Here is a 23660-nt window from a genome sequence, read left to right as displayed (position 1 = left end):
GGAAGACTTGGAGGAAAATGAGAGCCTCAGTTGCCTGCAAACCTGGCACAGAGGCTGCCCTGAGGAGTTCCTGGCCTTGCTGAGCCTTGGGGACTCCACCTTGATTAATGCCATCTTCTAGCTTTAAACTCCTGGGAGCTGGTCAAGAGCCATTAATGTCAGTCCAGATTCATTTGTTTGGATGTAATATAGCAGTAAAAGCAGTTACCTGAGCTTTAGCAAGACTTTCAATAGTGATGTAGTGCAGGTCACAGCAGGAGTTTTAAATTCTAACTTAACACTGGCACCAGCAGCAGATTTCAAAATAGTGCATGTAGCATAAAACTCGTGATCACACGCTCATTTTGAGAAGCTTGGATCTTGATAAAACTACTAGAAAGGCTCTGCATCTCTGCTGACAACACTGAGCCATATATAATTTGCCATCAAGTTAAGGAGACACTTCCGTGAGCTTTGGCCTTCATCCATAATTTAACAACTGTTGTGACAGATGAGTACTGCACAACCATGCAGTTTTTTGGGCAAGAGAACACAAACTACAAAACTACCTTTACAAACTAAAAAAAAATTGCCTGAAACCTAGATGAAATTCAACAAATATAGAAAAAAAAAAAGTGGTTTGGGAAATAATTAGATAGCCAGACAGATAGCAGAACAAATGAGATTACTAGTAGAGCATGGATTAAGGAGATAGATAGGTATAAATAGTGCATCACTGCAGCTAACCCCCCCCACCAGCATTCTGGGCTGTTTTAACAGTTACATTGGCACAAAACAGGTGAGGCCTTAGGTGATGTATTTATTATGCATTAGGTGAGAGAGATACAGATGAGAGCATCATGATGCACTGCTTTGTTAGCACCACAAGGCTGCCTTTGCATCACTAAACGAGACAAGTTGGCCAAGACCTGTCATCTACTATGTAAAAGTGTTATAAACTGGAGCAGAAGTAGTTATTTTTCATGTGCCTGGAGCTAGATCAGAAGCTAGTTTGATTTATATTTATGGATATTGAACAGGACTGTCCTTTCTGTAATAACTGCTGGCAGCAGAAGGGGCTCCCTGGCAAAGCTGTGATCTTCCTGCAGTAGGTGTTACAAATGGTGCAAGTACCGATGTCACAGTGTCTGAAATAGGGCTCAGATTCAGGGAGAGATTCTGGGATTTGAGGCCTGCTCCAAACCTCTGTTCTCGCTCTCCCATACACATGCCACCTCCTGGTTGTCACCTGGGAAGTACTGAGAACCTGTCCTGACACATTTGCTACCTGAAAAGGCCTCGGAGCACTCACCCACACCTTGGACATGACTATTCCCCATCCAAACTGACCCAAAACTGACGATAATCCACAGGAGATGTGGCGAGACCAGCACCATCCCCAGTAGGAAGCGGTACAGCCCTGCGGGTGCAGAGCTGCACCCCAGATACTCTGGGTCTGGCCTCTGCAGCAGCCACGTTTCAGAGGGGAGCAGTTAGAAATAACTGGCTCAAGTGTGCCTGCAGGCCAGGCTTTTAACTCAGGGGTGTTGACAACTAAAGAATTTAGATTTTTTCTAAAAGGACTGCACAGAAATGGCTCATTTAACAGCTCATATTTTTAATGTAAAAAACTTTTATTGTATCGGGAATTAAATTAACTCCTCACACATGTACTTAGCACTGAATCAAAAAAAAAAAAAGAGAAAACAAAAAAACCCAACCCCAAACAAAGCATATAAAACACAATAGCTAGTCAGATAGGAATACCGTAAGGCACACGTTCAAGTATTAGTGTAACAAGTATCCTCGGGTGGAGGAGGCGGGGTACTCACAGGATCCTTTCAGCATGGGTTTGGTTCCTTTCCCTCACAGTTAAAAAACACAAAAGCTTTCTGTGGCTGCTGTTGCCCCGCAGCTGAGTGCAGGCTTGTAACAGTTAAAATGGCTCTACCCTTGGTCACATTTTATGTCAGTTTCATCAACAGATTATTATGGGTGAAAACATGCAGAATTAAGATGCTGCTTTACTATGGCAACAGTTTCTCTTGCAATTCTGTCAGTCCCACTGCTACAAAGCTAAAGCAACACTCATGTGCCATGCTCACCTTCCAGACCTCCAGGTGGCTCAAAGTAGAGGATACCACTGAATTACCAACTTTTAATGTCACACCGTACAACCTCTGTGGGAATCTGAATTTATGAAGTCTCCTCCTTATACTTGCCCTGTAAGTTTAAAAAAGGTTTATTTCTCTTTTGATTAAATTCACAATTGTAAGCAAATGCCCCCCCTGCAATGGAGTGAAACCCCACCCCCTCCCCCCCTTATTTATGCAGTAGGAGCTTCCAAAGGTGCACAGACCCCAAAAACTGACGCTCAGCTCTTTGAACATCTCAACAATAGTGTTACCTATTTCAAATAACATGCAGAGAAACATTTCTGCACCAAAAGAACCACTGTAAACAGCTGGTTAGAACAGCCCTCATCTGCATAAATAACTCCTCTCCCCTTACTTCTCTCTCCCACCAAACACCCGTGACACTAGTGCCTCCTAGTGCAGGGTGGGAAACTCCCAACAAAAGCCCTTCTCTGCCACGGAGACATGAAGACAAGACGACCTCACCACTAGAGGCAAAAGAGCTTCATGCTAGAGGAGCATTTCCATCTGTCATGCAAGGTTTAACAGCCTCTGCATGACTCCCTTGTATATATTTCGAAGCTGTACATCTTAAGCTTCTTGATCCCAATTATGCATCTTCATTTACTGCTGTGAGACTATGCTTTTATGTTTGATTACCCTCATTCTGTTCTCAAGGCATCTGTTCAGGCTTTTGCTTATGTGTACCTTCAACTGCTAAATGATCTACTCTATATGGAACATACTGCCATGTTTTCATTTTGTTTTTAAAAGCCCCTTAATTTTGTCTATCAGTGCTGTCAGGCTACAAAATATTAAATTATAAAAAAGGCCAATATACACAATCCGATATCCAGCAGGATATTCGGTTTTGCACCACAGGTTGAAGGAAATGTTAAAGGTCAAGGAAGTAGAAAAACAAATCCAAAAAAGCTTCAAAAACAAGCCAGTTTAAGTTTGGATTTTCCTTTGTAAAAGATATAATGCTCTAATAAATGTAATTTAAGGAAGGTCATACACATGACCAGCATCTGCAGTATGTCACTTCCTTATTTCTCCCACTCCCTCACAAAAATATATATACACATATATTTATATTTATATAAATGAAATGGTTTTAGATCCTTATTTTGCAGACATGAGTCATATGTTTAGAAGGCAGCAAGACACTAGCATTCTGTTTCTTTGCTGTCCACCCGGTTCTGGCGCTGTAGTTTAAAGGACGAAGCTTTCTCGCTCCTAATGACAGGATGGTCTGTCAAGTCCTCAAAAGATTTGGCAGCTGAGCTGCTATTTGGGAAAGGGTCCTTCTCAAACCCATCCTCATCAATGTGAGAGTCAGTGCTTGGGTCCTCCTGAATCGTGTCCATCCTTTGGTGGTCCTGTTTTGGCGCTGCAGCGACGGCAGGCACAGCTGTGATGGGCTGCAGTGGCTGGTGCCGGCTTGTCGACTGTGTCGCAGGGAAGGGCTTGATGATTCGGACGGAGGCAGAGTCCAGGCTGCTGAGCATCTCCACGTTCTGCAAGACACAAGCAGTGACATAGCTGGGAAAAGCAACCGGGATCTAGTCCAGGGTTCAGTTTTTGCACTGTTTTCAAAGGGAACGGGCAACAGGCACCTTCCGAGGAGCACCTGCCCTCCTGTTAGAACAGTTTAAAGGCTACCACATCCTCCCCACCACTCTCAGCAGAGATGTGCTGACTGCCCTTGTGCCACCACAGGTTACTCTGTGCTAGCCAGGCTGAACGCACTGCACCGTGGAGGAAAAGGAGTCAGGTTTTGCATTTCACAGTAGATTTATACTTGCATAGGAGCAAGGGAACATCCAACAGAGGTAATTTGTTGTATTGGGTTTTCCTCAAGAAATCCAGCTACGCTAGCTAAAGCACTGAAGGCAGAAAGGCCCTTTTATCTCTGCTTTTTCCTTCTCCATATAACACACCGCAGGCGACAGCCTCGCTGGGACAGAGCTGATGGACTCAGCCCCACCTCCCCTGGGGCCCAGCACTGCTTTGGCAAAACCCAAGGCTAGAAATGCAGGGTCAAGCCAGATGACACCAAGAGCTCAGTGCAGGGAAACAGTCCAAGGTACAGCTCATTCACAGAATCACTAGGTTGGAAAGGACCTTCAAGATCATCAAGTCCAACCATTAATCCAGCGCCACCATGTCCCCTAAACCATGTCCTGAAGTGCCACATCCACACGTTTTTTGAACGCTTCCAGTGATGGTGACTCCACCACCTCCCTGGGCAGCCTGTTCCAATGCCTGACCACCCTCTCAGTGAAGAAATTTTTCCTAATACCCAATCTAAACCTCCCCTGGTGCAACTTGAGGTCATAATTGCGCTCTTCCAAGCCGAAAAAAGTTCCCTGTTTCACGGGCAAGAAGCCACACTGAACGCAAGGTCAAAGATTGGAGGGACCACTGTGATCACACCCAAATTCTGCAACCCAGATTAAGTTAAAGCCCATTGATTCCTGCTTCTATCTGAGCATGGTTTGCGAAACATCCAGAGATTTATGGGCATAAAAAAATCCCTACGAACCTTAGTAAATACTAGTACTGGGCAGGATGAGATGTCTACCTGCTACCAGTACCACATTTCCCAACCGCTCAATCCTCAGCGGATCCAAGAGACACAAGATTTGTTTCTTAAGCTGTCACTGGTACAAGGAGCCCATTACCTATACCCGTGCTCTGCTGCCACACCTGCTTCTGGGATTTTCTTGACTGAATTCAGGTATAATGCTCTAATGTGACTCTTCCTGTGCTGTTCAAGACCAGCTATGGGGCACTCGAACTAACATTACCTTCAGTTACGTCAGAGTAGATGACGGAGGCAATCTGCCTCAGCAGTCTTTAACCTCAGTATGCTTCCCCCAGTGGCTGTACAAGAGCTCTGCAAGGCTCCTGTTACAAAACATTTCCTGAGCTGAACGTTTCAGTTATAAATAAGAATTGGTAGTCAAAGCACTGTACAGGATACGCAAAAAATCTGTGTCGGAAAGTGCCCTGTGCTGCACTGAACCATTCTGCAGCAAAACCACCACGTTTGGCAGAGATTTTTCTGCAGCATCACCCCACTGAGCCTCGTGCTTCACTGACACCCCTTGGCTGGGAATGAAGGGTCTGTGGTGGAAGCTGCCAAATAACCTATGCCAAGGGGACCCCGTGACACAGGCGCCAGCTGTGCGAAGCGGTGCTCCGCAGAGCAGAGCGGCTTCCTGCCCGGGAGCTGCGGCTGCCACAAGAAAGCTGCTTTGTCAACAAGGTCAAGGCACAGCTCTTACAGGAAGGAAGAATCGGACCCCGCCAAGCTGCAGTGCTTGATATATCGAACACGGGCTTGTTCAAGAAAACAGTTTCCCCTCAAATTGAATCATCCATCTGCAGCGTGAGGCATGGGGCTCCAGGTCTCTATTATCACTGCTTTGATAAATACTCTGCACACACCTTCGGTTCAGATTTTCTAATACACGTTGGATAGTTTTCTGCCAATTCGTATTCAGACAGCAACTTACACTGGGACAAAACAGGGACTTTGTGTTCTCCTCATACTGCTTGTCCAATTTCTTGTCCTATTGGAAAACAAAACAAAAGCAAACCAAAAGACACACACACACACAAAATCAGGAAGTTAGTTTCCCAGTTGCAAGGTCCCTGTCCCCACCTCCCTGCAGGGACACGGCAGTGCAAGGGGCTCTTTTCCCTTCCCCTACCTCCCATGCCTTCCCATCCATCTCAGGAGTGCTCGTGGGTGCAGCAACCCTCTGCTCTAAGCCCACACTGCTGTCAGCGTCACACCACATGCCCACACTCCCAGTTGCTCTCTTTACCCATCCACCCAAGCTCAACCAAGACCACTTCTCGCTCTGGGTCTCCCCACAAAATGTGGGTGTCTTATTTCTTAGCAGGGCTTTAGAAAACTTTGACTCTAATGGAAGTTACCAAAGTTATACTTGCGTAGAATTTGGGAGGCAGAGGAAGAAAACCTGCCTAGGAAAGAATGGGAGGGGCTCCAGGGAATAGTCATGGGAGCACTGGGTTTGCCAGAGCCCGGCAGAGTTCAGCAGGAGTTTTGCCTATTGAAGGAGCAGCAAGTCTTACATACGCTGGATCCACACCCCTGGGGTTTGCTAAAAGCTTCCCATCACCTTCTCCCACAGACATCTGCCATTTCATGTATGAAAGGTGTTCTCTTACAGCTCAATCCAACAGAGCACACATCTCAAAGATGGCTTACTCACCACACAGTGCACAAGGATGCTGAGAGGAATCCAAAAAAGTAAGGAGAAGACAAGCACAGAGCCCACTATATTATCCGCTAGGAACTTCCCTATGAAATCAGTTCAAAACTGTTAGTTACCTGCCATATACTGTTTCATGAACATACAGATATATATATCCCCATTCTGCAGCCACTGCTCATGCAAGCCAAGCCACAGAATGGCTCAGAGAAACACAGGCTGCAGGACTAGGCAAAGATAAAAGAAATTGCACAATTTTAGAAAATCATATCCAATATGTTAACAATAGCAGGGGTTTTTTTTCCTCTGTTCTCCTCTGATGAGAAATGCTGACAGGCTGTAACATTTAATATGAATTGATTGGGAACAGGCTATATGGAGTTAGCCAAACTGCCCCCCTCAATTACACAAGACACACTATGAGCCTGTTACCAAATTCTGATTTTACAGCCATGTGATAACTACCTGCCTCCACAAAGTATTCGAACATCAAAGCTATACAAACTGCCTCTACCTGAGCAGGCTAAAAAGCTTTAACAATTACCAAAGAGACAATTTTGTGACCCCAGAACTCAAGATTGAAAGCCACACACAGATAATGACACTGTGTAGGCAGAGCATTACCGTGAGTGTCTGCAGTTGCCCAGTCATTACACCGCACCAGCTTATTAAGAGGTTTTGTAAGGTTCCAGTGACACAGAGTGTCACACCAGGGCGCTACCTGCTTGGATTGCACTGTGGGGATCAAGACCAAGGAGGCCCACTCACAATCGCTGGGCAGTGACTCAGTACAGGCACACAGCATGAGGTCCGTGACCTCAGTGGTTTTCTTAACAGAAGTGAAGTTTTCATCTCCCAATCTGTTGATGTTTAAATCCCACTGAGAGGCCCACTTTATGCTACCCTGAATCTAGCTGACCTCTAAAAAGACTGACTGTTACTTCCTTTGCTCTAATTGACCTACTTTTTGGTGTTAGACAAGAAGCTATCATCTCCTTTACAAGCCTGGAAGATGCCTAGAAAATAACTGAGTGGAAAAATGCAAAGTGATCCCCCATCCTTTCAGCTTTGAAAGGCAAGATCAGTATTGTCAAACTTCAGGCAAAAATATATTTATATATATCAGAAACAGCTACTAGCCACCCTTGCATACAGGTGAATAAGAATCCCCCAGCTTAACTCCCTCCAAGGCTTTAGAGGTTCATGTCATGAACTAAAAAAAATCCCCAAAGGTTACATATCTCACCAAAAGTATTGATGCTGAGTTGGTCTATGAAATCCCAAAATCGTTCAATCACATCCTGTACTTGCTTCTCACATTTACCCTGTAAAAGTAAACGCTTATTTACAAAACAACCTTGGGCAGCTAAGCCTTAACTACTGCCTTCTGGGAGAGGGAAGAAGATACAAAGATTATAATGAAAGAAAAACTACAGACACAGGCAGGACTTGACTCACATTCTGAACATAGGTTTACGCTCATGCCCAGTAGCAGCAGTCCATTTTTACTGCCTTCGTTGTTGGCAAAATAGTTTCAATTCTATTGCTGCTTGAAACAGATGTCGTTTTAATGGTTGAAATGAGCCAAACCTGCCCTTCCCTCACTCCATGTTAGGGGACATAAAACTGAAGCTTCTGGAGAGGTTTAGGCACCGGAAGCCTCGGCTCCCATCACCCACAGAGAAGGCTGCAGCTCTCAGGAGCCCAAGGCTACAGACTCCCAGATTTGGCTCTGCTGGTTTAACACAGCAGATCATCGGTCTTTCAGTCCTGCCACCACAAGGGCTGGGCCATGCCCTCCCAAATTCACTTCTGCCAACACCCAGTTTAGCTTCAACCACTGGGGTCTGCAGGTGACACAACCATCCGTGCAGCTGTACCACAGAAATGGTCCCCGAGTGCCAGCAACCCACCAGCCTCCCTGCCCCTTTCAGATACTGCCAGTTAGATTTTCATGTGATTGCTCCCTGACCTGAATTATTTTAGTCAAAATGAACTGGGCTAACATGAACAACTGAAATAGCAAGCGCTGCAAACCTAGCCGAGCTTACAGCAGTGCTCATTCACCTCCTTGGCACAAACTGCCAGCTGGCTGAGCTGTGGGGAGCAGCAGAAGGGAGTAATAAGCAACGGGAGAAGGCAACAGCTTCATCTCGCACAGAACTAACCTCCCGCTGCAGCCGAGACACCCTTTCAGATTTACCCCCTGGAGAGGTTACTTCCACAGTATCACCCTGCTTGGCAGCACATCAAGCTTTGGCTTCTCTTCACCAGCACAGTTGTCATCACAGAGGACTCTAGAAGACCCAGGCACAGAAGCAGAGCATGCAGTGTGCTGACATCTGGGAAAACTTACGTTTGTATCGCAGAAGCCCACAGTGCAAGGCTTCCCCTTGCGCAGGAACAGGAACTGGTCGTTAGCATCGACGTACGGTATGCACCTATCCTGCTCGTCCCGGCAGCACACCTTGCAGGAGTTATCCGTTTCTGTAATAAAGCAACAGACTCATTCCTTGGATGCACCAAGAGACACCTGCACCCCGTAACCCCACTTGTCCCCTGGCTGACTGTGTTCTTGCCCTGCTTCCCCATGGGGAAGGCAGGACTGTTTTGGGCACTCCAATGACCAAGCCTGAGACTCAATCACATGCCCTGTGCAACATATGAGGGGACACAGTGGGACCAAGCTCTCCAAGCCAATACCCCAACACTGCAGCAATCAGCAGGCCAGCGAAGAGGTTCCAAACACATTCAAAAGGCAGATTTAAGTACTTCTTGGGCTTTGGGTCCTCCAGGCACCCTTCTCCTTGGCTATGCCATTCATCTCAAACAGTGGGACTCATGGCACTTCCTTGCCCTGCCCCTGCGAAGCTTTCCTCCTGCTCCCAGCTGCACATTTAAGAGAGGATACGGAAAGCAAACAAGCAAGTAAAACCTGATTGACAGAAGTATATGACAGGCAGGTTTGCAGTAGCAGGGGACTGGACTCAGAGATCCTATGTTCTCACAGCACCTTAACCTCTTTGAAACTTTTCTTTAACCACTTGTTGCAGGCCACTACTCCCCTGCCAGATGCCTGGTCCCGAGGCTGGTTGGGATCTCCTTATGATCCCTCCTGTCCACCTGTGGCAGAGGAGGTGGAACACAGAAGAGCACCCTCTCCTTTAACTGGGGCACCAGACCATAAGTCTCATCTTAATGTCTTCAACCCAGACCACCTGAAGACAGGAGGACATTCACATTCCTTTTCTACACAGAAAACACCAGCCCTGAAAAAACACAGCAGTTGAAACTTTTTCAGAAACTATAAACGCAGCCCTCCAAAAGGCAAGCCCGCAGCAAAGCCAGCACTCTCTGACGAGCAGAACCAAAGCACGTGTTTCAGGTCAGTCCCGTGTCACTCACCGTTGCACGCACACGACCGTAGGTGCTTCTCCCTCTCGCAGAAAGGGACGCACTCCCCATCCTTGCACTTCCCCATGTCCACACAGACCGTGTCATCTGGAGCATTCCCTGGAGGGGGGCACTCGCTGCTGTTCCCTACAGAGAGGGGTCAACAGGGTGGGAGGACTGTGTTAGAGTCAAGGGCAAAGCACCTAAGTGTGCAGAAGAAAAAAAGGACAATAAAGGAAACGCAGACTCATCCTGGGGGGAACCACAATAGCTTGCTCTTGGCTTTCATCTGCAGGCTGCCTGCCAGCTCCTCAGAGAGGCAGCAAAAGCTTTGGAAGCTTTCAACAACTCGGGCATTGTGCCACTCTGGCAACCAAGCAGTAGGTAGCAGACCCCGGAGGCGCAGTCAGCAAAGCAGCAGCAGCTCTGGCTTGACTCCTTGCCTCCAGGAAAGATTACAAGGAGGAAGTAAACTAGTGGGGAAGTGAAGCAGAGTTGCAGTAATTCCACCCTTTCTATGGCAAGATGCAGCTCATTCTTGTCCCTTCCCAGTGATACACTCTGGTTTGATTTTTTTTTTTTTTTTTAAGGGAAAGAAATAAGGCAGGGGGAGTGGAAATGAGCATTTTTCATGTTCTTCTGGGCATGATTTATTATCACCAAGTGACTCCTGAACTACAATGAAACTCATTATAGGGCAATTTTGTGATGCTTAACTGGTGTCTAAAATTACATGTACCGGATGAATAAAGGGCACTAGTTTGAAAGCGGATTGAACAGGACACTGAGCCTGAAGCGCTTGGCTAGCTGACATAATGGGGACAGAACCACGTCCTACCAGTGCAAAAAGACTCTCCTTTACAAGTGGCATTTATGGCTTCTTGGCATTTCTTCTGTGCACTTTCAAACTGGCAGCCTTTACAGCAGGGACTGTTCCGATCACTGTGGAAAGATCAAGATGAAAGGAAGAAATATTAAGCAATTTTTTAAAAGAGGTACGAGCATGACAAAGCCAGGGAAAAAGGATGTTTAGGGGGGAAAAAAAAAAGCTACTTCTTGGAGATTGATTTACTGATTCAAAACCTCTCTACGCCCTCCCATGACCGCCTGTCTACACACCCACTCACTCTTCATTTACCAAAGGTAAAAGCATGTAGAAAGTACAACATATTGAGAGACAACACAGGGATCCTTGTATTTATTCCAGGCACCTGGATCCTCTCCCCTCTTGCTGTGCAACTTTGGACTAGATCTTCCACTGTTTTCTTCCCTATGCCTTTTTTTCCTGTTTGTCCTGAAGGTTTACTACTCTTCATTCTGCACTCTCCTTCTTGCATTAGATGCAGAATGAGAATAAGGCCCTTAGTACAAAGCAGTCATTAAAGTTGAATTTCTTGGTAAACAACAGGAGTTGCAAGAGCTCTCTACTGTTACGTGGTGCAGAGCTGAACTCTGAAAAACCAGACTGGACACTGCATTGCAACAGGGCCACAAACACCTCGAAGAGCAGAACAGAAAGAGGACTCATTTAGCACAGTCACTGTGTTGCCTGCTCAAACGCATTTTGCAGCAGTCTTGAAAATACCAGTATGTGATCCCAGTTTAAAGCCACCTTGCAATACAAGCAAAAATTGTATTTGTACAGGAAGTTCACAGAGGAAATTTTTAATATTAATTTTTGAATGCCTGATTTTGCTCTTAAATATAACAGCCACCTTCAAGCCTGTAGCTCTTGGCACTTCTCAGAAAAAGTAATGTAATGCTATAAAAAAATCAATGTATGCAAACAGCGCATGCACACAGCAGCCTCTCCTGGAATCTTCTGTTGTCTTCAGCTCACACATTTAGCCTTAAAACCAGGAAACATGTGTGTGACCCTGCAGGTGGCTTTAGAAGCTTTCACCCCAGCCCACCGTTCTCTACCCTGTTAAGAAAAGTTGCAGCCTATTTCCCCTTACCTGCATTTGGCACCATCTTTCAGTTTACAGTCTGCAGAGCAGCAGGGATCAGCCTGTTGGTACAAGAGGCCAGGATCGCACTCCTCCCCTTCATCTACCCTGGAGTTGCCACACACTTTGTTGTTGCGCTCTTTGAAGCACTCCTGGGCCTTGATCTCTATGGTCCTATGGATGGATTTTTTGCTGCAGCTTGAGAACATCTAGAGAGTCACGAGGGGAAAGAGCAGCACTGAGGAGTGTACCTTTCTGTCAACAAGTGGCATCTACTACAGCCTCAGCCTCCTTAAGCCTCTGAATTCTCGCATCTCAAAACAGCTATTCCCTCTATACTCTCAGTTTGATGCCTTGAAAAATTTTAAGATGGGGAAAGTAACGGTTGGCTCCATAAAGGACACTGCTACATGACAATGCAGGGACACCTGCACGCAGTATGGCTCAGGGTTACAGAGCCAACTCCAGCTCTCCCATAGCTTCAGGAGCACTAGCAGCCACCCCCAGGAAGGGATGTGAAGTTGTAGCAATGGAGAGAGACTGTGCTGCCTCTCGGCAGTGGGGCTAGGCGTGAACCACAAGAAGTCAGACTAGACTGCAGACTAATCATTCCCTCAATAATCTTGGTTTCTTATCTGCAGAAGAGGCACAATGCCAAGTCCACACTGCCAGCGCAAGCTTCTGAGACGGGCCAGCACTGTGGCTGTGGCATCTGTCAGTCTCTCTCCAACAAGAATAGCTATGGACCACCCAAATGCTATTTGGTACTGAAGGTCCTGCATTTGACTCTTGCTGATGACTTGCTTTTAGCAGCATGTGGCCACAGCTCATTACAAACAACTAATTAAAAAAGCACCTGGACATACTATGAACTCTGGTGAAACTCAGAATCCAAAGATGAGCTTAACTTGCAGAGAACCCAATGGTATGCAAGTATGTTTCATTCTTATGGCTAATCCATTACATTCCTGACAGACTCAAGCTACAGGAATCATTAACCAAATGGACTTTCCATGCAAAGGGTCATTGACCACAGCAGAAACTTGTACGTGGAAGCAAAATTATGCAACTATACCTTGTTGTTTTCATGATCTCCGCTGACAGCAATTGGATACATAACATATTTCCCTCCCTGGTCTTCAGTGGGGGCACATTCCGGCAGACTATCGGGATCATGCTCTGCTCCAAAGTTATGTCCGAGTTCATGTGTCGTAACCAGGTCAGCCTCCTTTTTTGAACATGAAAAAAGAAATGCTGATAAAAATTAGTCTGAGCAGGACAGGACAGAAGATCCCAGCTACTTTCAGCCTACCAGCAATTCTAAGATACACTGAGATGGAAAGGGATTTCCCTACAAACATTTCTTTTTTTAAGAAGTGGGCAACTAAAGGGAAGTAAAATTATGGTCCATTTGCAAAGGCACATTCCAGGACTAGGTTTGAATACTAAACCACTGTTAAAGGCAAGATGCTGTCCTAGAATACCAATTCAATCTTGTTTTCAATGCAATGCAGATACTTAAAATATCAAAATTTGCTTTTAAATAGCTGGAAGGCATAAAAAGTGGAAACAAAAAACAATCCAAACAAACACTAGCTACTACAATTAGTCAATCTCTTGTTTAACATATCTTGCCACTTGAATTATTTCTTCTAAATGGATGATGACATTAGGAGTGCTGAATAAGCTCTTCCATTGCACGATTACTAGGAAAGACATCTACACATGTGGCCCAACAGGGATGGATTTCCAACATCATTTATGCAAGACAGGACTCCCTCTGCTAAGGATCCCAAACCGGCTCTGCCTCCCTTGCAGTTGCCTTCACCAGCAGATGGTGTCAAGCTCACAAGGTGGCAGCCACAAATAAAAGCTAGCACAGAAATAAAAGTTAACCACAAGGAGCTAGAGCAGTTCATGAGAGAGAGAATCAAGTTTGACGAGCTAACCCTCATTTCTGCTGCTGTGCAGGCACAGGAGGGACCAAGCACTGCAACGAGCAGCACCAGTACCCAGTGTAGGCATAGCTAATGCAAGAGCCAGAGACAGGAGAGCTGCCCAGAGATCACTCCTGTCCTTCACTGTGTTTAATTTAGGGAAGGATTTTAAGTAGGTATTTTTTCGTGTTTCAAAACCCAAGTAGACACCGTGCGACACGCTCCATGTGAAACCAATCCATAATGCTCCTGCTGCCTCACCCCAAGCTTTGTGACCACCACTGGGAAGACAGCAAACTCAATTTCCTTTGTAATCCAAGGCAGAACTCCAGCTTGGAGGTTGAACAACAAATGCAAATAGCATGGCAACGGCTAGAGCTCTTTGTCAACATCCCTCTCACACAAAGCTTCACTGTCTTTTTTTTCTAGCTTCTTGACAGCTTTCTGTGCCAAGTTTTAGCCCACACATCAATTATGAATTCCCTTTATAATCAGGCTACAGAAAAGCACAGCTGAGAAATCAGCAGAAGTCAGCAAATGAAAAATATCCCCAACTGCAAGATTTCGTAGATGCAAACACAGACACTGCTCTGGTATCCTTATAAGTGAGACAAAGCTCATATTCAGGCCTTTATGTATTTACTATCTCATCAAGTATGAAAAAAAAAAAATCCAGACACCATCAATTTACACTAGGCTTAGTATTAGCACTAATAAGCCCTGCCTATTATACTGTTCTCTGCTGTACTTATTTCAGGGGACACACACACAAAAATGAGGTAGAGAAGTTTCATTTTTCAGGGGACACACACACAAAAATGAGGTAGAGAAGTTTCATTAGAAGGCCCAAACTAAACCACCTACTTTGCCTGCACTATTTGCACTGCTTCACCTTGCAAATGGAACAGACCAAGTGTACACAACCGTCCATCTGCATGTTGTAGATGTATGTAACAGTGAACACATCAGTTTTTTCTTATTTGAGTCAGCAGACTACTTTTAGTCTTATTCTGAGTCTACTTATCATATAATATTTGCTTGTTCTGCTGAGGATTTGGTTTTTTTTGGTTTTGGGGCTTTTTTAAAAGAGCAAAATACATTTAAATTCATCTTTGGATATCAAAATCCAATGTTTATATCTGAACAACTACAGCTCCTAGTAGACACTGGCTACATTTCCTCATTACTGCTCGCCAGAGAATTCAATCTTCAATTCCATTCAGTCCCAACTCTCCTTGTCAGCAAGGACAAAAACTATGATTTTGGTTTTGTAGACCTAGATCCTTGTCTCCAGGGATCTGACTCAATCAGAAAGCCAGCAGCTTGTTTCTGAGACACAGCACGGAAGCTTGTCACAATCCCACGGCACACATCACCAACACACACGTACGTACACTGAACATTCACGCTCTGCAGAGGAGAATACTCTCCTACCTTTGTGAGGATGGTCTTCCCATAGTTCTTGGTGCTGGTTAAGCCACTGTTCAGGTAGATGTCCTTCTTTGCAATTTGACTATAATAAGCTATACAAGTGAGAAAAACAAACCAAAATTGCCAAATATTTTTCTTGTGTTTCAGGGATTTTTGGGGGGGAGAGGGATACTTGTTTGGGGATATGAACAGCTTTATTGTTCTCATAGGCTCACGAATGAGACCCTGCTTCTTGCCAGTTTTTGGAGTGGGGAGTCTTTCAAGCACAGCACAAACACCTCATGTATTGCAGTAAAGGGGAAAAATATAAGAAAATTCCAAGACAACAGCATCTGCCATTCCAGAACGCTGCAAGATGCACCCACACAAAGCAGCCATTGGTCTAGGGCTTGGTCTAGCCAGCTTGTTCACACCAGATAGCTTAGTGACTTCTATCATTCCCTCCCTTCTTTTTCCAGCTCCAGCCAAGAAAACAGCCATCTACTCTATCTGAAAACCAACCACTAGAGTCTATGCAAATAACACATCATGTTTCATGAAAGTTGGAGAAGAGTATTAAACACAAATAGCAAAAGTTAGCTTTCAACCCACAACTGAGAGGGAAGGAAAGGAAGCCTTGCCTTTAGGACAAATGCCACCATGGCTGTTAGGTCTGGGAGAGCCAACATAAGCCAATCCAAGCGTTCCCATGTCAAAATCTTGATATGTGAAGAGATGAGCAAGGCACACGTGAGCTGCTTTCTCAGCAATATCAAAGCTAAATTGCTTTAAAGAGGGAAAAAAAAAAAATCACATCTTTGTAAGACACTTTACAGTGCATATTAGAAGTCTGTAGATAAAAACATTTATCTAATGAGCCAGACAGGGACCTTCTAGGTCTGGTTAAGTCAGAAAAAAGCAGATGTTATCTGTCCTACAGAGCTGTACAAAATTAAATTAATATTTAAGTACATCATACACATTCTATTACGTAACTTGTGTATTCGTTTCCCCTTTTCACAGAGAGGGGAAAACCAAGTACAATAATTTGATGAAGGTCACAAGGCACCCAGTCTCAGGGCCAGCCATATCTGGACTGCCTTTCTGACTCAGGCCAGATATTAATAATTAAAATTGGTGTGTGCTCTATAATTATGCAATGGAGCCCTTCACCATGGGCTACAGGGCACATCAGCTAGTTTCACTTTGCGTAACATCTACACTTCATGCAAAGGGAGTAGTTACTACAGAGCAGCTTTATGAATGAGTAATTCTCTGTAAGGGGCACAATCTTTCAAGGGTTACAACCTACCTCTAGCAGCATTTTCACATCCCAGGCATCTTTCTTATCATCTGGGTAACTTTTTGCCATATTGTAATGCTTTTCTCCAGGTTTTACAAGATTTGGTTCATTGTGGATGATAATCTACATTTCGAAAAGGGCAACAACAATGTAGAGCAATTTTGATCAATTTTACAGCTACAGAAAAGCTTTCAATGTAATCTTAAATGTTTCAATAGATCTGCAAGAAGAAAAATTCAGACTCAGCATGCTTCTGATGTTAGCTTTTCAGCCTCTACTAGTTAAGATACACTGGCTACATCATAAGCAACTACATGAGCCATGTTATAGAGCAACACCAACAGTTTTCATTGTAACATTCAGCTTTGAGGTACATGTATTTGGACGGTCTTTTTTGATAGAACAACCACCAGCATTTACATCTCGTATAACTAACCTCAAACCATTTCTGAGTTCTAGCTAACCAGAACATGTTTTAAAGGATTGCTACTTTCCCAGTAACCTAGAATTAGTGCATCATGTTCTTTACCCCTCCCTGCCCAATTAACTCTCCTTCATTGTTCCTGCAGACCTTTTCCCAGCAAAGGAACAGCTAGCTTGTTACCATGAGTCCCCGTGTTTCACATCACAGCTCTTGCAGTACTCTGAGCCAAAGGCTTCCTCTTCTTTTTAATGCTCTTTTCCAGACTTCTGTTGCACTAACTTTCAGGAGCCATCATATAAATTGTAGTCACTACATCCCGTGTGTCCACCCTATACCAGCCTCTATCATGATATCCTGGGCTGCACCCAAAGCAGCGTGGCCAGCAGGTTGAGGGAGGGGATTCTGCCCCTCTACTCCGCTCTGGTGAGACCCCACCTGGAGTCCTGTGTCCAGCTCTGGAGCCCTCAGCACAGGAAAGACATGGACCTGTTGGAGCAGGTCCAGAGGAGGCCACAACAATGATCAGGGGGATGGAGCACCTCTCTGTGAAGAAAGGCTGAGAGAGTTGGGGTTGTTCAGCCTGGAGAAGAGAAGGCTCTGAGTTGTCCTTATTGCAGCCTTCCAGCACTTAAAGGGGGCTTCTAAGAAAGATGGGGACAGACTTTTTAGCAGGGCCTGTAGCAATAGGACAAGGGGTAATGGTTTTAAACTAAAAGAGGGCAGATTTAGACTAGACATAAGGAAGAAATTTTTCATCATGAGGGTGGTGAGACACTGGCCCGGGTTGCCCAGAGAGGTGGTAGATGCCCCATCCCTGGAAACACTCCAAGCCAGGCTGGACGAGGCTCTGAGTAACCTCATCTAGTTGAAGATGTCCCTGCTCATTGCAGGGGGGTTGGGCTAGATGACCTTTAAGGGTCCCTTCCAACCCACACTATTCTATGATTCTACAATATCATGATGTCTAAGGGGAGTTATTAAAGCTCTTCAGGCAGGATTCGTGTTTTTTTCATCTGTGCTTGGGGCCCACTCATGCTTTGTAAGCTAAGCACTAAACCACAGACACAAACATTAAATACATACATAAGAATATGTCTGACAGAAACAAGAATTGTTCATATTCTTGAAAAAAGCACGTTTGAATTGAGGTTAAACATAGATTAAAACTCCCTTCTCAAAAGCTGCGAGGAACTGAAAATGAGCATGCCGTGTCAAATCATTAACACCACCTCTGGCAAGATGCTATTTCAGCATGCTCCTGGCTGGAGTTAGTACTGTAGGATTTTATTATTTTAGTTCTAACTCAGATAAAATAATCAGAAACCTTGATATCCAAAACATGTTCTTATCCTTTAAATTAGAAAACCTTTGCATAGTTCAGTGAATACCTGCTCTATCTGTATGCCGTACCCACTGAAGGCTCCATTGTCCCAGGAAGTATTTCGGTAGATGTCATCTACTCTGTCTATCAATTCGATCTACAGAGGAAAGAAAACCAAGTTGTTTAGTTCTAAGTTTTCATGTAATAAAGTTCCAAGACACTCAGAGAAGCTGCAACATACTTATCTAGAAACACTCACTTCAAATTAAAATTGAACCTCTTATAATGTAACAGGCACGTGGATCCAAAGAGTATTGTCAAATATCCCTGAAAATTTTCCATCATAAAAAAGCAGTAAAAGCTTTCCTGTTTATCACTTTCATTTGTGTAGTGAAAGAGTGATAATATTAAGAACACGACATCTTGCAAAAAATGCTTTGTTCGCATACTAGTTTTCCAGGCTTCTTTACAGGGAAGGGCAGAGGAAGGAGTTGTTTTCACTGCTTTGTTTTAGCACGATGCTAAACTAGTTTAACCGACCCGAGGCCCGCTTCCCTCTCCCAGCTAAAAACCCATTATTTTCCTTATCATGGTTCAAGTACAAGGTTCCAGAAAGCCTCTTGTCAGTGCTCACTATCAATACCTCCCCTTTTCATGCTGTTCTCATCTTTTAAAAAACTACCTTCTACTAAACATAAACCATCAAACTTGCTCACAATGAGAAATGACATTCAGAGCCACTCCTTAATAGTTTATGCTTTAGTTTTCCAGTCACCGTGTTGTTTACAGTACACATCTATCCAGGAAACACAACAGTAGGTTAGCTTGGAAGAGTCATATCAGATGCTGAGATAATAGCATCTCTGCAAATATAGGAATTGAGGCTCTGTTAACTGAGAAATGTAAATATTTGTGGGGACAGAAAGGTCAAAAAGACAGCAAAGATGGAACAGAGTTATTAGCATGTCAAAGATTCAGGCTCAGAAAGAGACTCTTGACAAACAACAGGCCTCCAAAAGTGGTTTCATTTGCTTTTGTCTTGAGTCCCCAAACACATACTCTCCACTTCTGCTGAAAGACTATAGGCAGGTGTTCTATTTCACAAAAACTAGTCAGGTAGACAAGCTCATTGTACTAGTTTTGGCTGGGTTGCTTGGTAACCGTTAGGTGTGATAGAGCCCTGCTTTCCTGAGGATGGCTGAACCCCCGCCTGCTGATGGGAAGCAGTGAATGGATTCCTTGTTTTGCTTTGCTTGGGCACACGGCTTTTGCTTTACGTATTAAACTGTTTTTATCTCAACCCAGGAACTGTCTCACCTTTACCCTTCTGATTCTCTCCCTCTTCCCACTGGGAAGGAGTGAGCCAGCGGCTGGGTGGGGCTGAGCTGCCTGCGAGGTTTAACACAAAACACCCGTGTACAACCAAACAAATTGTTTACCACACCTGCTTTAATTTTATTGTTCTGGACAGAGAATCCTGGAAGAATTTGGAAAAAAACAAAAAACTATGTTAAGTCGCTTTTGCCTCTCATATGAGCTTTAAACGTACTTGAACTTGAAAGATGCTTGGATCATTTGCAGTTGAATTCAAAATCCAGGAGATTCTAAAGCTCTGACTGGAAAAAGAACATTTCTTAGGCAGAAAATAGCATAGCCACAAGAAGTAGGTGAAGGGAAGGGACTTCTTTATAAATGAAACTTGAATATTTAACTACAGTATCACCATTAGAAAATAATGATTTAGCACTTCTCCAGGTAAAAAGCACACACAGTGATGATGTAAATACATATGTTGTAGAAAAGTAGTATAAGCTGTATGTTGTTTTAACTACTTAATCACTATTTTCCCCCCTCTATTTACTCCAGCAAATTGTAACAGTATATTTACTTACCAAGTAGTTTATAGTAGTACTCTCTTCCCCACGGCCCATATACTTGAAAAAACGATGATCTGCCACTACCAACATCTTGCACGTGTTTTTGGAGTTCTCTGAAACAGCTCGTTTCTTCCGATGGATGCTTGCTAATGTAAACATTTTAAATACAATTAAATAAACACTCAATAAAACTGCCACTGCTGTGTCTATTACCCTTATTTAAGACATGAATGTGAGTTTCGGTGGATTTTTGGGGGGAGTGGGGGATGTTTGGTTTTGCGTCTGTTTTTTGGTGGTGGTGGTTTTGGTTTTTTTAATAATTATTCTTAGATTTTGCCTTCATAACAGTCCTTAAACTTGTTGTAAGGAAAGGAATGTACAGTAGTGAAATTGAGCTATTCAACAGATGTACCTACAGAGCTTTTATGGTCATCATCTCAGCCTTATCACCTCTCCTCCTCCTGTTCCTAGTTATTATCCACATCTCTGCTGCCACAGCTGAGGACAGAGGAAAAAGGGACCCCAAAACCCATCATAGCTCAAGATGGATTTTTAGAATGAACCTCCGAGGCCAAACAGGCCCTGCTGCACAGTAGTGTAAAGTTGTTTTAATGTTTGCCTACACTGCTGCCAGCTATCAGAACAAAACACTACTTAGGCCTGATGAAATAGCTTCCTCTCCTTAGCCTGCACTTTGGTAGGGCCAAACACCCTTTCAACAGCTAGGAAGAAACATGCCCCTGGCAACAGTTTCTTCCTTTCATCAGTTGTTGGGGCTTTTTTTGGATGGGGAGCAGGCATGAAGAGGAATGCTGCTTTAATAGTTAAACTAGAAGCGCTACTTCGAGTACACAGATTATTGCCCAGGTTCTGATCTTACTTGCCTACACAGCCAGAATTCAAGCATCCATTTCAAAGATGCTGCTTTCCCAAGGTACGGACACTCACCTTCATTTTGCTTTCCATCTTCCAGTCCTTTTGGCAACAGTTCTTCTTCATTCAGCTTTAAATAACCACACACTTTGGGGGACTGCAATCGTGAGAAATCTTTAATATCTTCTGATCTGTAGACCAGCAGCCTTTCATCTTGCACATTATCTACAAATCTCCATAGCGGCTGCCAGCACAAAAACAGAAATGCAATTAGTTAGGAACACAGTGAATGCAAAGACTAAGTCTGTAGAAGTAAAAAAAGTACATCTATGTACCACCAAATCTCCACAGCCTTATGTGTACACTCACACACAAATACACTGGACTACAATAATTTCACCCACAGCAATAAGTCTACTGATAAAACAACGTCACCAAGAAAGTCAACAGAATTCAACTCTTATGCTACACAGGCATTCAAAAATCTAAGATCATCTCAACAGAGCAGTGACAGTCACCTGAGAAGGCCATAGAAGAGACAGAATTTTTCTTCCCCTTCAGAATATGAGCAAGCTGAGGAGGCATGTCAGGCTCCTCTGCTTCCTCCATAACAGTATGGAGACCGGCACAGCCAGGGAGGAGATGCTTAGACTATGCTAACAAACGCACTGACCAGAAGCACAGGAGCTGGCAGATAACCAAAAATGTCAAAGTGCACAGCTGAAAGCAGTCTTCACAGCAGAAGGCAGGCTTTTCAACGTTCAATAGCTACCCAAGTCACTTATTAGCACGAAAATTTCTCCAAAAGCGAAGAAAACAAGAAAACCATGAAGTCCCACAGTTATCCTAATTGCCATAGCAGATGCATTAATTTTATTTTTTTTTTTTAACCAACACATACCTGTTATTATCTGTACATAACAGCTACAGCAACACCGCCAAATAAAACATGGTCAGGGTCTGTTCTTTGGGCAAGGCCAAGTAGTACAGACAGCCCATGTCCACACTGTGGAGCATGTGAGTCTGGGTCTCCTCTGGCCCTTAGGCAATGGTCTTTCAACTTCAGACAACTAACGTTTAGCATACTGTGCTTTTGGTTCACAGCAAAAAGGTCCTGAAATGCGAAGTCTGTGCTGGCCCTGCAGCCATGTGGGTACAGTGTGAAACTGAAGGTACACGTTTTGCATCCTAAGGCAAGGCACAAGGGCACCAAGGGGTTATATGAAGGAAGGCAACAGCGGAGTGGCTTTGTCCATGCTGCCTTTTGGGAATGGTCTCTGGCACACACCATCTCTGACGACACATGGGCATCATCTCATCCAAGGCTGGTTAGGGGCCAAAGCTGACCCTGAAATGCTAACAGCTAAGCAATGTGGGCAAGCTGCAGCCTCCAAGCCATTGCCTGCCTTTATTTAGCTGTACAGACACAGGCAGTGAGGAGCATGGGGCTTAGCTGCGTGGGGAACTGAGGTATGCTTACATCACTTTGGACCACAAACAAAAAATGCTTTAAACCACAATCAAATGGCTACTATATGCTCTTAATGCAAAACAAAAGCACAATCATTTGGGTATTCTAATTACATTTTCATACTTTAACATGACTGGATTTCCCAGATTTACCCATAATTCTGCCTATTCTTGGGTTTGAAGACAATTACAATATCCATATAACATTCAGCCATAATTACTGTTATTCAGTCATTCTAATACAGCTTGGGTCTGGGAATATACTGTACTAAAACAACTCATTAGGACAGTCTCTCATTATGTATTTGTTGAATTTTTTTTTTTTTTAATCAATAGTTTAAAATAACACAAGCAATGAAAATGGTGGAAAAACAAAAACAAGGGAACAGGGAAAAATACCAGATTTTCAAGTAGAGTTTTAAGAATGGGAAAAATTCCGAGATGTAACAAAGCCAAAATTTTAGAAAGCTCAACAGCCCTCAACTCTGCTCAGAAGGCTGCACAGTTTGTTATTCTAGAGGACATGATCAACACTAATTACTAACAGCATATCATTCCTGTTTCTAAAACCCTTTTCTGTTTAAAACATACCTTCTCCCCAATGTACCCAAAACATGCAAATGTCATAGAATGTCACTCACTCAAACTCAACACTTGCGAAAGTCAAATTGGTTTCACATTTCTCTCCCTCCTCCCTGCTCGCACCAAAACAACCACCACCACCAAGTCTATTTTGAGCTACAGAGGTGTCAATGTGACTGACTAGAAAGAGAAACACCCACAGGGAAAAGAGTTGATCGTTTGAATGTTGCTTTCAATGGTAAAGCATACCTCTATATTGTATTCTTCTCCATCAGTATTGATTCTTACTGTGAAGTCTTCATCCCCAATATGTGCCACAACCTTGGAATTATGCTCTCCTTCAACATAAGCAAGGAAAAATGAAATTAATTCTGCTCTATTTGCATGCACTCCTGCACAGACACTGTTAGGTTTTTTAAACTGTTTTTAAATTTCAAGCCAAATTACCTTCCTCAGTCCCTGAAGAACACCATACTGTCCGGTTTAGAGAAAAAGACATGAACCAGCATAACCCAACCTTAACTTCTCAACGGTCATAATCATCAAGACTCAGATTTAATTGATAATTTTGCAGAAGGTGTTGAGATGGCTATGGGGTTAGTAATGGGACAGACAATATTTCTGCCAACAAAAGCAGCTTGCATCTTACTACTACCAAACAGCAGTTTCATAGCGTCAGCCTTCATTCCAGTGGAAAAGACTTTCACCACATCACAAAGGCAACATAAAAATCAAAACAACTTAGCGGAAACATTAG

At 43.9% G+C, this 23660-nt stretch overlaps 1 protein-coding gene across 1 annotated transcript in view; it reads right to left on the bottom strand.

Annotated features, from left to right (window-relative positions):
* Window positions 1-3283: 3283 nt before the first annotated feature.
* ADAM17 (ADAM metallopeptidase domain 17) overlaps window positions 3284-23660 on the bottom strand; it is a gene marked incomplete at both ends in the record, with an annotated part of 35052 nt that continues 14675 nt past the window's right edge. The window contains 16 exons of the mRNA XM_081997251.1: window positions 3284-3634; window positions 5639-5695; window positions 6365-6453; window positions 7611-7689; window positions 8721-8851; window positions 9770-9904; window positions 10596-10699; window positions 11716-11915; window positions 12782-12934; window positions 15078-15166; window positions 15695-15839; window positions 16366-16479; window positions 18169-18258; window positions 19994-20124; window positions 20927-21095; window positions 23153-23241. Coding sequence (XP_081853377.1) covers window positions 3284-3634; window positions 5639-5695; window positions 6365-6453; window positions 7611-7689; window positions 8721-8851; window positions 9770-9904; window positions 10596-10699; window positions 11716-11915; window positions 12782-12934; window positions 15078-15166; window positions 15695-15839; window positions 16366-16479; window positions 18169-18258; window positions 19994-20124; window positions 20927-21095; window positions 23153-23241 — 2126 coding nt within the window. The remainder of the gene's footprint in view (window positions 3635-5638; window positions 5696-6364; window positions 6454-7610; window positions 7690-8720; window positions 8852-9769; window positions 9905-10595; window positions 10700-11715; window positions 11916-12781; window positions 12935-15077; window positions 15167-15694; window positions 15840-16365; window positions 16480-18168; window positions 18259-19993; window positions 20125-20926; window positions 21096-23152; window positions 23242-23660) is intronic.

Source organism: Phaethon aethereus (assembly GCF_964289735.1).
Source record: "Phaethon aethereus genome assembly, chromosome: 3".
NCBI lineage: Eukaryota > Metazoa > Chordata > Aves > Phaethontiformes > Phaethontidae > Phaethon > Phaethon aethereus.
Note: the sequence above shows the minus strand (reverse complement) of the source record. Positions and strands in the feature narration are given on the sequence as shown.